The 13,162-nt window shown below is 48.6% G+C and overlaps 1 protein-coding gene across 3 annotated transcripts in view; it reads right to left on the minus strand.

Annotated features, from left to right (window-relative positions):
• Nucleotides 1-1,193: 1,193 nt before the first annotated feature.
• H6PD (hexose-6-phosphate dehydrogenase/glucose 1-dehydrogenase) overlaps nucleotides 1,194-13,162 on the minus strand; it is a 155,413-nt gene continuing 143,444 nt past the window's right edge. For all 3 annotated transcript variants that reach the window (XM_069610029.1, XM_069610027.1, XM_069610028.1), the window contains exon 5: nucleotides 1,194-10,230. In XM_069610029.1, coding sequence (XP_069466130.1) covers nucleotides 8,876-10,230 — 1,355 coding nt within the window. In that variant the 3' untranslated portion in view covers nucleotides 1,194-8,875. The remainder of the gene's footprint in view (nucleotides 10,231-13,162) is intronic.

Here is a 13,162-nt window from a genome sequence, read left to right on the forward strand (position 1 = left end):
CTTCAGCGCATTGGTCTGTCACCCCCGCAACAGTGTTCTGCTCCTCTCAGGCACCAGTAATTCTGCCTGTAGTGCGCCGCAGTGGATTCGCCCGCTGTGCTCCCAGTGGCATCAGGAGGCTCTCCTGTCTCCTCTTTAAGCCTTTACTGCACCAGCAGCCCCGTCTCCAACGCCACCACAGTGGCACCGCCGGCACTGCTCGGGTGTGCCGGAGAACTCCTCAGTCGCATCTTCCACCAGCACGCGTTTCACCCCTCCCGTTGGTATACAACGGGTCTGCCTGCCAGTGTGGTCGGCATACCGGTCACCCGTCGCTGGAGCAATGGCTTCTCTCCTACGCTGCCAATATCTTATGGAGAGGGGGGGACACTCTTCATCAATTCAGTGCATCTATACTGGCACCCGCTATCCCGGGGGATGGGGGGTGCGGCTGTGAGCGTCTCCCCGGTCAGTGGGCTCAGTGCTTCTTGTCTAGGCCGGGACTGAGCTCGGAGCTACACGTCCTCACACTACGGTGGCCATCTTGGAATCCCCCCACCTGCATTTCTAACCCTGAAATAGGGGAACATTTTTTTTCCTTTTATCGTTTTATTTTACAATGGCGGGCCCTTCAAAGGCCTGCAACTGTGAATGGCAGGCCCAGCACCCACGTGGGTGCTAGGAGCCTGTTATACATTTCAAACAATAATGTATGCAACGAAGGGCTGCCAAGGCATCATGCACATTAATGCACAGCCCCCCAGAAATGCGCAGATCACCTTTATTAATAAGGTGATCTGTGCATTTCTTCGAGTGATGCAAGTAAACCAAAAGTACATCTGCCCTTTTTTTACTTGCATCCCTTTTTCAGAATTGGCCCTAGGGTCTTGTGGAAGATGGTGGCGTGCCTTGAGTGGGGGCTCATTTTACACTTACGGTGTGCAGGGTGACTCAAGTGCCTGGTCACCAGCTCCCACCCTAGCAACCAATCTGTGGGATATATTCCCTATTAGGGTATTGTTTGCTTTTGACTTTTGAGATTTTGTTGGAAGAATTAATGAAAAGCTACAACACTGCAGGATTTGCATACGATGCGTCAATACTTCAGGGTCTTTTGTTTGCGGTTTTGAATTCGAATCCGCTATGGGGCATCTACTTGTGTTCAAATCCCTACCCAACCCCCCCAGTCGAGGAAACACCAAACTCAAAAGGAATAAGGTGGAATAAACAACTTTTATTGGTGGAAAAATAAACCTGAAATGGCTTGGATTCAAAGTGTACACAACAAAAATAAGTTTTATTTAAAAAAAAACATGCATATTCCAGTTTTTTTGAAAAATCAGTACGACGTGTTCGCTGTGGTGACAGAAAATGTCCCTGCAAGGTAGGGTTTCCATCTGCCTAGCACCCAGAATCAACAAGTGCCCTGACGCAGCTCGCCCCGCATGTGGCACTATAGAATAACTGTTTAATATTACAGTGTTGGAAGGAACACAGCGATCCTGCTCACTTTAAGGGTACCTGATCCTAGGAGCGTTGGTGGAATGGTAAAAAAATATATATTCATCCATGTCAAAAATGTCCCCAATCTTTGTTAACATGTCTGAACAACTTAAGCCGACTCTTAGATCAAGATCAACTAATCACAGACTGTCTCCGAGTCTGGTGCAATGTCGCACCAAAATCTGGATCAAGATAGTGAACATTCCAGAAACTCGTGGTGGCGAGGCTGCCACAACTTCTGATATGCGAGCAGGATTATATATGGGTTTCCAGGCGCCCGTCTGATAATGAAAACACGGGACTGGAATCCTGAGTATGACCTGGAACCATGCATGCGCTTGGGAGCAGAACGTGTGCTCCCCAACTCTGAGAAACTAGAAGAGGGCCCCAAATAAGGCCCACTTGTAAACAGGGCATCTTCAGTAGTATTGCTTTTCGTCACTTCTACAGTGGTGGGCTACACGCCTGCTTTCTACGTGAACACCTCTGTGGTATGTGGGGAGCAGGATATTGTAATTGAGTCGGCCATGTTTTAAAGGCTGTCGACATTCTGAATCCCCAATGGGGCAGGGCAACATATTTGGCCATTCACGTTCCCCGTGACTATTGATTATAGAAACATTTGGATTGTGATGGGGGGCGAGTGGGGCTGCAGGAAGGGCCTGTTCAGCTTAGATGCACATAGACAAAAGCTCCACTCGAGAAGCTCCACGCATTGCTTTTCTGCTTGCAAACAGAAGCCTGAGTCAAGTGACTAGCTTCAAAGACCCTACCCCTTGAAAACCAGAGTCCTGGTTTCACAGCAACAAGAACAGTTCCAGAACTGTGAACATGCTTCTAAAAAGTCAACAGTAAAACAACAGAAGTAGTAGAACGCAGTTCCTGCTACTGGCTGCTTTGGTCCACAAATAGCGGCATACTTTGGTTGCAGAAAAGCGCAATGAAGGGAGTTAACTATTGCTTATGACAGTAGAAGGCACGGGAGCGTCTGAAAGTGCAAAGGGGAATCCACCAAACGTATCCGGTGTTCTTAGTCCGTTTCTCAGCACTCCCACGTGTGGAAAGTAAGAGACCCGAGGCAGATGGGGTTAAAAAGGCATGCGTGTCCTTGCACTATGTTCAAAAGCATGGATTTGAAACCCGGACTAAGACTAACTTCGGGACAGCCGCATATGATATTGCACGGTGTAGGACAGGCCCGAATAGCGGTGTTTACTGGACAGAGGGCATGACTACAGAAAACAGACTCTAGCTGTACGTCATGGAACAGACACAATCCTTTCCAGGTGTAGAAGTGGGGGTCTCCCCTATACGCTGCCAATTCCCTTTTGTGTAATTAAGAGTACTTCCACTTAGGAGGCAGTCTCTCTGCAGAGACCCCCAAAAAAGACTAACACAATTCCTTCCTGGCCTCTAGTTAGGACATTCTTCAAAACCCAATGACATGCAAAGGCCCACCCGAGTAGGGGAACTTACCTGGAATTGCACGGAAGTCATGTGGTGAGCAGAAAGGTCTTTGCTAGGGAAGATTACTCCCCCGAGATGGGACAGAGCTGGATCGTCCAGTCCGGGGGCAGGTTCCTCACCGTCCCTCCAGAGTTTTTGTTAGAGCTTTTCACCAGCATTAGGCAGAGTAGATCCCCAATCCACTTCCCATGCAGAGCTCTGACCCAGAGGGCCGGGGACTTCTCACATTGTGAATTCTGAAAGAGGTTTGGATGTGCCTGGATCACTCTAGGCTATCCACAGACTCATTCTGGGGATGGTGGATGCGGGAGAAAAAAGTGGGGGCGGGGGAGAAAAGTTTTCTACGTTTTTATCCCACATCCGCAGATTCTCCTGTAGCCGTGGGGAGACACAGCTGCCACCATTACGTCGATGGCAGAACCAAAATGATGGTGCCGTGTTCCTGGGAAGATCCTGCACCATGATGCTGCTGCTTTTCAGAATTCATGTTCCCAACCGAGAAAGGCTCTGCAAGTGAAGTCCGGTTTCAATGGAATGGATCCAAAGGGGGCATTGGATTAGCATCGGCAGATTGGGAGACATGTTGGTGGGGTAGCCACACAGTAATGAGGGGGCTGGAGATATGGTGGGGTTGCGGTCAAAAGGGGCACTCCCCACAAAAGAACATGGGGCGACAGGGAAAGGGATGGGGTAATGATTTGTGACCCTGTTGTTACGAGAGGCATTAGAAAATAATAGGAGCAGGAACCTGCAGGGCATGAACATCCTTGCACAATTGTGAGTGTGCCAAAAAGGGACTGGCATGAGACTATCAGGACAAGGGAGTCGTGCAAGTGCTGCATAAATCCACTGCACAATCCTAGATTTGGTGCAGCACCCTCAAAAAAACACCTGTGAGGTAGCTTTGCCTTTACAAATAATTTTCTGAGAGTGATAATACAGGGATCATGAAGCGGCACAGGATCCATAGGGCAAAGGAAACAAAGTGCCCTGGCACTTTGTCGTGCACCTTGCTGCACAGCAGAGAGAATGAGGCTCATCAGCCTGGACAGGTGACCCTCAGTATCATGAAGCGGCGCAGGATCCATAGGGGAAAGGAAATAAACTTTGTTTGTCGTGCATCCTTGCTGCACAGCAGAGAGAACGAGGCTCATCAGCCTGGACAGGTGACCCTCTGGATCGTGAAGCGGCACAGGATTCATAGGGGAAAGGAAATAAAAGGCATGTGTTCCACTTTGCCGTGCATCCTTGCTACACAGCAGAGAGAATGAGGCTCATCAGCCTGGACAGGTGACCCTCAGTATCATGAAGCGGCACAGGATCCATAGGGGAAAGGAAATAAACTTTGTTTGTCGTGCATCCTTGCTGCACAGCAGAGAGAACGAGGCTCATCAGCCTGGACAGGTGACCCTCTGGATCTTGAAGCAGCTTTTGACAGAGCTCCTTTACAAGTGCCCCCGGGTGCATGCAAAGAGTCATAGATTCGCTAAAGGGAAGAACTGCAGCAGAGGGGATTTCCTTAGTTATGCTGTGTTCCACGTATGGGTGGAGAACAGGCTCGTGAGGTGCAGCAGCTAAGTGTTCAGACGCTCAAAAGGAAACGAAAAGCACACTAAAATGTCATAAGTAGGTTTGTTGTGTATGAACCACTAGTTAATAGTGTGTCCAAGAACAAAGTCTACTTGTTCATGGATTTCCAAGTGGTCCCACAAGAATAACTGGTTCATTACTACAGTAAAGTCAGAGATACCTGGATGCTGGTGGCTTATTTACTCCGCTAGACTCGAAGATGTACTGTAGTCAGTGGCTTATCAGATTGCCTGAGCCTCAAAATTACAGCACATTCTTGGAACCGCAACCAAGTTTCATGGTTCCAAGAGCAGTCTGTATTCTTTGAGCGGGCATGTGCTTCATGCTCCGCTCCGCTCCTCAGTGCTCGGAAGGTCAGTTAGCGTGCAGTGTTCAGTTACAACCCACGTTATCGTGTTGGGAGGTGTGCTCCAATCTTTTTAAATCCAATGTGGGCAATGGACGTCTCTTGGTGTAGCAAGGTGACAGCATTCTGAAATTCACAGCGGGCGGCGCAGATCGGATCACAGGGAGAATTCCTTTGTATTCGCCTGCATGGTAGCCAGACTGTTTCATTGGGCTACATGACCAATGAGGCTGTGCATACGGAGGGCCGAGTCGGACAAACTTTGCACAAGTCCTTGCTCCAGCGTTGTAACCCGTGTCTGGGTTGACCCAAAAAACAGACAAAGTGGGTCCTTCAGATTACAGAGGGAGAAAGTGTTCTCATCTAGACCAACTTCTATGGTTGGTGGCAGTTCACCCTGCAGCGATATCGGATTCTGGCCTGGGTGACCACCTGTTAACAGGACCAATGCACGAAAGGAGTTGGAACATTGCAAGGACGATTCCTTCCCTTGGGCCGCCAGCCCCCAGCTCCACCATGAGAAGAAGGCACCTATCCAGCTCCCCTGCAAGTGCGAATGTAATCACCAGAGTAAGTGGCTTTACATATCTCTTCACAAGGAACACCATTCCACACCACACGAACAGTGTTGGGTCACTAGGGTTCCTGGAGGAAGCACCAAGGAAACAAAATCCTCGTGGGAAAAAGTCTTAGCAAGCAGTCTGTGTGAAGATGTCTTGGAAGAATTCTCCAAAAACAGCAAAAGTCTTTGTCATTAGTAAGAAAACAAGAACTAAAGCCACAGCAAACTTCAGCAGGAACAATGTCTTGCCCACACTGTTAGTGGAAACATACCTGGAGGCCGTGGTTGTCAGCTTCAGTGCTCGAGAACCTAGCCATGCAGGGCTTCAAATCCAGCTACTCCAACTGCCTGTATACTCCCTGCTGAGGCCAGGCTAGAACTAGCGGTTGTCCAACGTGGCCCTACCCAACCCTAAATACGCTATGGGCCATTTCTTGGTTAGCCACCTGGTTGAGACCCAGTTATCTTCCTTAGGTCATTGTGACAATCTTACCCTCAAAGTTGGAGGCATAGTCAGAGGTTGGATGGAGTTCCAGGCACATTGAAAGGGGGCTCTTAAGGCTGTGGACATCTGGAACAGCGGTGGGACACTTTCAGGCTGCCAGGCAGGTCTATTGGTCCGGTAGGCCCTAGGTTAGCTTAGCGGAGGAATGCCGGACAGAGTGAGCCCATGCGGAGGAGGAACAGTGGTGTCTCGGGTCAGCACCTGAGGAGGACCGAGTGGTTTCCCTGCACAGGATCTTATTTTGCTGTGGCAGACCAGGATGTGACGTGGCATTGCCACAAACCCACAGGGAAGCATCGGCCAGGATTCTGGCTGAAAGAAAGGAGGCCAGACCAGAAAGGGAACAGTGACAAGGAGATCCTGCAAGTGTGCCCAGTTTGATGGTAGCAGGGATGAATACATAACAGCCAAAATAATAGGGAGGTGGAAAAGGGGGACGCAATGTACATTTGCGCTGGGGAGATCAGGAGCCTGACTGAGATGACGGAAGACAACCAAGAGATAATAAAAATAATCAAATGGCAGACAAAAGCCTGGTAAGAAGACTGAGCGGATAGAAGTGAGTAGGACAGTGGGATCTGCCAGCAGAGGGGACTCGAGGGAGGACATGAGGGCTGCCAGGCTGCTTGAGAGCGCCACTGGTGGAGCCAAGAAACCACAAAAAGAGAGAGTTCCTCAGACGGAGAACAGACTTCAAGAGCAGACAATGGAAGAGGGGGTGAACCAAAGAGGGAATTAAAGCAGTGTGAAGGAAAGAGAAAGAAATAGACAGGAGAAAAGTGCAACATTTGGGCCACAGGGACAAAAAAAGTACAGGGTAAAAAAACAGATAAAGGGGACTAAGAAAAAGAGGAGACGGAAGAAGGAGTGGGGAAAATAAGAATGCCAAGGAGAAGTTACAGAGACAATGAACCACTGCTGATGGCTGATCACGAGGCGCCCACAACGAAAGGAATACAAGGTCTAATTTCCCGCACTTTGGCTAACATTGGCACACAATTTGGGGTTATACACCAAAGTATACAACTTTCTACATGTATTTTACTTTCCCATTTGCGTGATCATTTCAGTGAACAATACACGGGAGCTCACTTTGCTCCAAGCGAAACGTGATTTCAATGCACACAAGTCATGCGGAAAACCTTTATGCACTGAATTCACGTCACTCCTCATTTTCATTCATTTGCAGGACGGGGAAGAGGGGCAGATCGTATGTCACGATCCCACCCCCCCCCCCATCCTTTCTGCTATGCAAATGACATTTTTATGCTGGGGCAAATGCTGTGGACTCCCATGGAATCAGCCTCCTTTGTACACCAGCAAAAAGCAGGCGGTTTCCACAGGAATCCATTTTAAGTGCTGCCTGCCACAAGCGTGTACGCCACCTTTTTGCACTGCACTTTTGCACTCTGTCGTGCAAAAATTATGCAGCGGGGACCTGTGCACGTCAAGGTGCACACGTCCCTGGCATGTAAATTACGGTGAACTCGAAAATTATGACCAAGGACATGCCAAAGGAGTTCATTGTTTGCATAGGCAGCGTCTGTAGAATTGTGTGCTAAAAAGGTGGATACTCATGGAAGACACGAGAGGAAAAGTACTAGATACCCTGTGCCCCACCATTTCCTGTTGTACAGCTCATCAGTATTTCTCCAGAAGGAGGGGGACATTGCAGATTATTTGACCATGCATTCATTGGCCTCTCTGCCGAAGATGCCAACGAGAGGTAAGAAGCAACACAAACGGTTATGGAACATTCCAACTAGTCATTTGCATCCCACATATTTAGACTAAGCAAAAGCAAAACGAATGAACTAGCCTTTAAGACTCAAACGATAAAGCCCCTGAAGACACAAAACCGAAGACAAACCACCCCACAACTTTAGCACGGGTGGGGGGTCAACGAGGTTTAAAATCTACTGCAGGCACAGACTGGAAGAAAATTAATTAATTCTGAAAGGGCAACAAAAAAAATCATACTCCTGTGGACGAGGACAGTCTATATAATGGAGACGTTTCTGGCTGTCGAAGCAGCAGGAATAGATGAAAATAACACATTCCCCTTTGAAATGCTGTTTAAACACTAGGGGAAAAAATAAACAAACATACCTCAGTGACACGGTTCCATTAAATGGAAAAACCTAGTGGCCTACAAACAATTTAAGACACATTGAGCGCTATATAAAAACAGGACATTTGGAAAGTAGTCAAAAGGCGCCACACAGTGTCACTACTAATCCAGTAGCAAGCTGTGCTAATCAGGTCTTCCAAAGGCTAGAGATCAAAAGGACACATCCAAACAGCAAAACCAAACATGCACCAGTGTTGGGGAGATGCTACATCGGAGACATGAGACCGACATGCCACTTTCACTGGGCAGCATCGACATATAGTAATGCATCCTCGCACAGGGTCACCATCCATGGGCAACAAAAGTACAAGACCAGACTTTACCCCCTGTTCCATTGGGGACTTCGCTGCTGTACCTCAGACTGAGGGACGGGAAAAGGGATTGCATATTGACCCCACCAACATGCCAGTCACAGGAAAATGCAAAATGACCTTCTGTAAATCCTGGAAGTTCCTTTAACGCCATGGTATTGGCGAACTGTCCCTGGGAATCTTTCAAGAACTTCTCCTTCCCCACGTCACAGTAGATTCATTTCCGACTCGTCGCTGATTGTCCAAACTATTCCAAGAACTGAAAATGGCGTCTGTTCTGTATAAAGGCACTGACTGGTAGGAACTGCTTTTCACGCAGTTCATTAAGATTTATAACGTCACTTTCCTGTGTTGCCAGCACTTCCCAGGAGGTGGCGCCCCCGAGTTACTCCAAACTCAGTATAGTGAACGTGCTGGGACATCTTGGCGGGCTGGGAGGCACTGCTGTTGGGGAGTGCAGGCGGCGTGCCGTGTTCCCACATCACAGCAGCAGTAAGGCGTCATAGTCAATGTACCAGACCAGTTGGCCAATGCTGGGACTCACTCCCGTGATGGGCAGCTTCCGAGGCTCGTGCGCCACGCGACTGATCAGAGTCACAATGTCGTGCTTCCCAGTTCCCAGCACCAGCACGGCCACTCGCCGTGCCTTGTTCAAGAGGGACAGGCTGAAGCTCATCCTCTGGTGGGGCTTGCTGGGGCTCTCTGTCAGAAGCACCATGCGGTCACTCTCCAAAGCCTCTCCGGAATGGGGGAAGAGGGAGGCTGTATGCCCGTCAGTGCCCACCCCCAGAAGGACCATGTCAAAGCTGCCATTGTTCACCAGCTTGGATATATCCCGGGCGTACAGATCTGCCCCCCTGTCCTCCTCCACGCACAAGCGCTGGTTCACGTGCACAGGCATGGGGTGAATGTTCACGTAGGGGACCCGCACATGCTGCAGTAGGTGGTCATGTAGGGTGCGGAAGTTGGACTCTGGGTCTGTAAGCGGGACACATCGCTCGTCCACCAGCCATAGGTGGGTGTGCTTCCAGGGAAAGGTATAATGGTGAGTCGCTAGCCGCTCCAACAGGGCCACAGGGCTGGACCCACCAGACACAGCAAGGTGAAATGTGCCAGTACGCGTCACAAACTTCTCCGCGGTCTCCTGTATTTCGCGTGCCAACCCAGAGATGAGTTCATCCGTCCAACCAGAGACCAGAGGAGAGCCACGGAATACTGACTGGAAACTCCCAAAATCTCTGGCTGTGTGCCCGCGCGTCCCAGCCTCTATCAACTTGACAGGGTCATCCTGCACGAATGATGCTTCGCTATCCAGGATTGTGAAATCTAGTGCGTTCCCATTCTCTGCCCCACCAGGATAGAGACGGGGTACCTCATGGGCCAAACTATCCAGCAGCGGAGTCCAAAATTCCCAAGAGGCAAGGAGGTTCTCTGTTGTGATAAAGAATTGCTTCTCGCCCTGGAAGATGTTGCCAATGAGGATGGAGTAGGCATCTCTTTCCTGTAGAGGGCGGAACACATAAAAGTCTCCTGGGGCCTGACCAAAGACATGGAGAAGAGGTGGGTGATCGGTCACTTCCTGCCAGTGATCGGGCAGGGACGGCTTGAAGAGGCTGCGGCTGACCAGGATGGCGGGGTATCCCAGATCTCCATGCCCGATGTGGAAGATGATCTGCCTAGGCTTGCACTGGCTGTTGACCGACTCCCTCTGAGTGCAGAAGGCTTGATGCTTGAAGAGTATTCGGACGTAGGCCTCTCGCTCATCCAGGGCTTTTCCTGATGTTAGAATGAAGGGAACACCTTCCCACCTCAGGTTATTCACATGGACCAGCACACCTGTGTAAAAGTAAGTGAAAGGGGAGCATTAATCTCAAATTGATATGCAACTTACAAATACAAACACAAGTGTGCACACAGTTCTAAATAAGGGACATCGTCATGGAGGCTTATCGAAACTATGGGGTAGAAATGACTGGGAGCTATTTAGTTCCTGCCTGTAGCCGAGTAGATCTGGGTTAGCTTGACATCAACAGCTAGCAGGAGCTGCTTTCGACTCCCCAAGCCAACTGGCATCATACAAACGTACATGTGTGACATGGACTCCATGTTTGGGAATCTGTTTACATACATAACATTGGGACACACCTAGAAGACATTTAAATCAGAATAAGCCATATATATAATAAAGTTAAAGTGTGCTTCTCATGTTTAAGACTTGTGCACACAACATACTAGCTCCTGGTTCCACAGAGGTAGCTCTTGCTTACTGGGGATGTCGGATACACAGGCTTCGTTTAGTTCATGATCATTAATGCTTTCATTTGATCGCTGGAGACTGTCATGGAATAGAGAATCAAAAGAGGACTTGAAACCAAGTTCAAGGGTCTTATTACATCAAACAAGAAACAAATGGATTAAGGTCACTGTGGTGGGTCAAAAGAAGGAGGGGGACACACTGAAGACAATCTGGATTATTTTGAATGAAATTATAAGTAGAAGGCCCATCTTTCCCTATTGCTAGAGGGAATACCCTACCAAGCTAAAGGAACTAAAAAGTGCTCATCAGTTGCCAGGCTGTCCAAAGTAAATATGTCCTCTGTCCAAACTAACGATCTGACCCTACCACTATGTAGAACTAAATTAAATATGCCAAGAGAATGTCTGTTCCTCACCGGGTCTTCTCTTCTGATAGTCTTTATTTGCATGGTTCACTTTGGTATTGGTGTTAGTGAACGTAATCTTCTTAAATATTCTCTTTGATCAACTTTTGTTATTATTCAAAAACACCCTGGGACTTTCTCCTTTCTGTGGTACTAAACTTGAAATATCTTTGCTTCAGATACTTCCTCACACTTCATCACTTGCAGAATCTACCAGTCTTAATGCATGCTTTCTTGATCCCTTATAGGCTTTCATAGTCATGGAATCTTCGATTTAGGCTCTCTACTCTTTCATCTGGTTCACTTGACAGTTTTATTTTCTGGCTCTCATTACATGATTTTATGTTGCACTTTCTCCATTCTTCAATTCAGAGAGCATAGGGTACCTTCCTTTCCTCCCGAATCTAAGTGATTTGGCCGAGGCAGAAACTACCTATGCCAAAACGTTCGCATGAGAAAGGTGCAAACTACCAAACGTTTGCACCTTTCCCATGCGAACACACATACATACACCCACACCCACACACCCACACACACAACGCACCCTTAACACCCTCCCACCCACACCCTCAGCACACCCCCACCCACACCCCCAACATAAACAAACCCCACTTACCTTCATCTTCACGCTGGGTTCCTGCAGCGCCAGTTCCCTTTCACTTCCGTGAACGGGAACCGGCGTCACAGGGTCCTTTTCTTTTTTTTTTAACGGAAGGCTGCAGGGGTTTCACCCGCAACTCCAGCTCACTATACCATGAAGTGTAGTGAGCGAGGCGATGCTGAGGACACTGCCGCAGCCCCCGTTTTTTTTTTTACAATGCTACCACCAAAGGTTCAAACTTTTGGTGTTCGAACCTTTGGTGGTAGCATTTTTAGAATTTTTTGTCATTGCAACAATTGTTTGTCAGTAACATCGGCCTATATCATCCTCCCAGGGGTTTTGCTTCCAGTCTTTTATGTGTTCCCCACCTGGGTTGTTAAAATCCCTCTATTATAGGTTCCTCACATCTCTTGTTAACTGATCTTTCTAGTGGTATCTCGTGCTCTGCATTGGGACAAGTTTCTTTTTTCATAAAATATCAGTCTTCCCCAACCGGGTTATTCATTACTTGGTTTTGTTTTTTTACATTTCCAATTTCACAGTCTTTTATATAATCTCTCAACCTTAGGACTTTGACAAATATCTTCAAACATATAATGATGCCACAGTGACCTCCCACTTCTCTCTGTTACCCAGGTTCCTCGCTGTATGCAGGGGAAGGTTGCAGTACACAGCTCTTGCACGGGTATCGTTTTTCGCTTTTAACGCTAGTTGGCTTCCCTGTTCTCTGCTCCTCGTTGAGTTACTGTCGTGCAAGGTGTGAGAAACCAGGGGGTGTCTCACCCACTAGTCCCTGGGGATCTCTCTCTCAGGTGGTCAGGGCACAGCCATTGCTTTTGGATCCAGACCCTGGGGGTGGACGAGTGCGCGAGGATCACCTGGGGGAGGGGTCTTCAGGGAGTGGGGATGAGACAGCCGATGGGGAGACATGATAGTCCCCCGTTTTTGTTCATCTGCCCCATCCTATTTTTAGGATCTTCCCAAGTACCAACTCCCCCCACTCCCCTTTTTACACAAACACTGGGCAGAGGAAGAGGGTGACTGAGAGCAACCAGACTAACTCTCTCACATCGTACTGGACATGTCCTGTTAATTGGGTCAGACAAAATCAGGCATTTTACACTAAGTGCATACACTGGATACCAGTTAGCTCTCCTCACACAAATAAAAGGCAACACCTAAAGACACACTCTGAGCAAGGCAGAACATGAGTATGAGCAGAACTTACGGGACAAAGGTACACCTACTGGAGCAGAGCAACGGACCAAGGGATGAGAGCAGCGAGTCGACAACCCCAAGGGTTCCCTACTGGAGGTCGTTGCCTCGGACAGGCCACGAAAGACACGTGGAGAAGGCCAGATCCCACAAATGAAGATTGCAAAGTGTTTCAAGGATGCGTGCGACCCCCCCCCCCGGGTAAACGGCAGAGTTGGGGAGACAATGCCAAGCCTGTGGTACTGACCTTGACTTGTGAATTGGAAATAGCAAAACAAGGAAGAAGCCCACA

Source organism: Ambystoma mexicanum, chromosome 8, assembly GCF_040938575.1.
Source record: "Ambystoma mexicanum isolate Mex_15411 chromosome 8, UKY_AmexF1_1, whole genome shotgun sequence".
In the NCBI taxonomy this organism is placed as follows: domain Eukaryota; kingdom Metazoa; phylum Chordata; class Amphibia; order Caudata; family Ambystomatidae; genus Ambystoma; species Ambystoma mexicanum.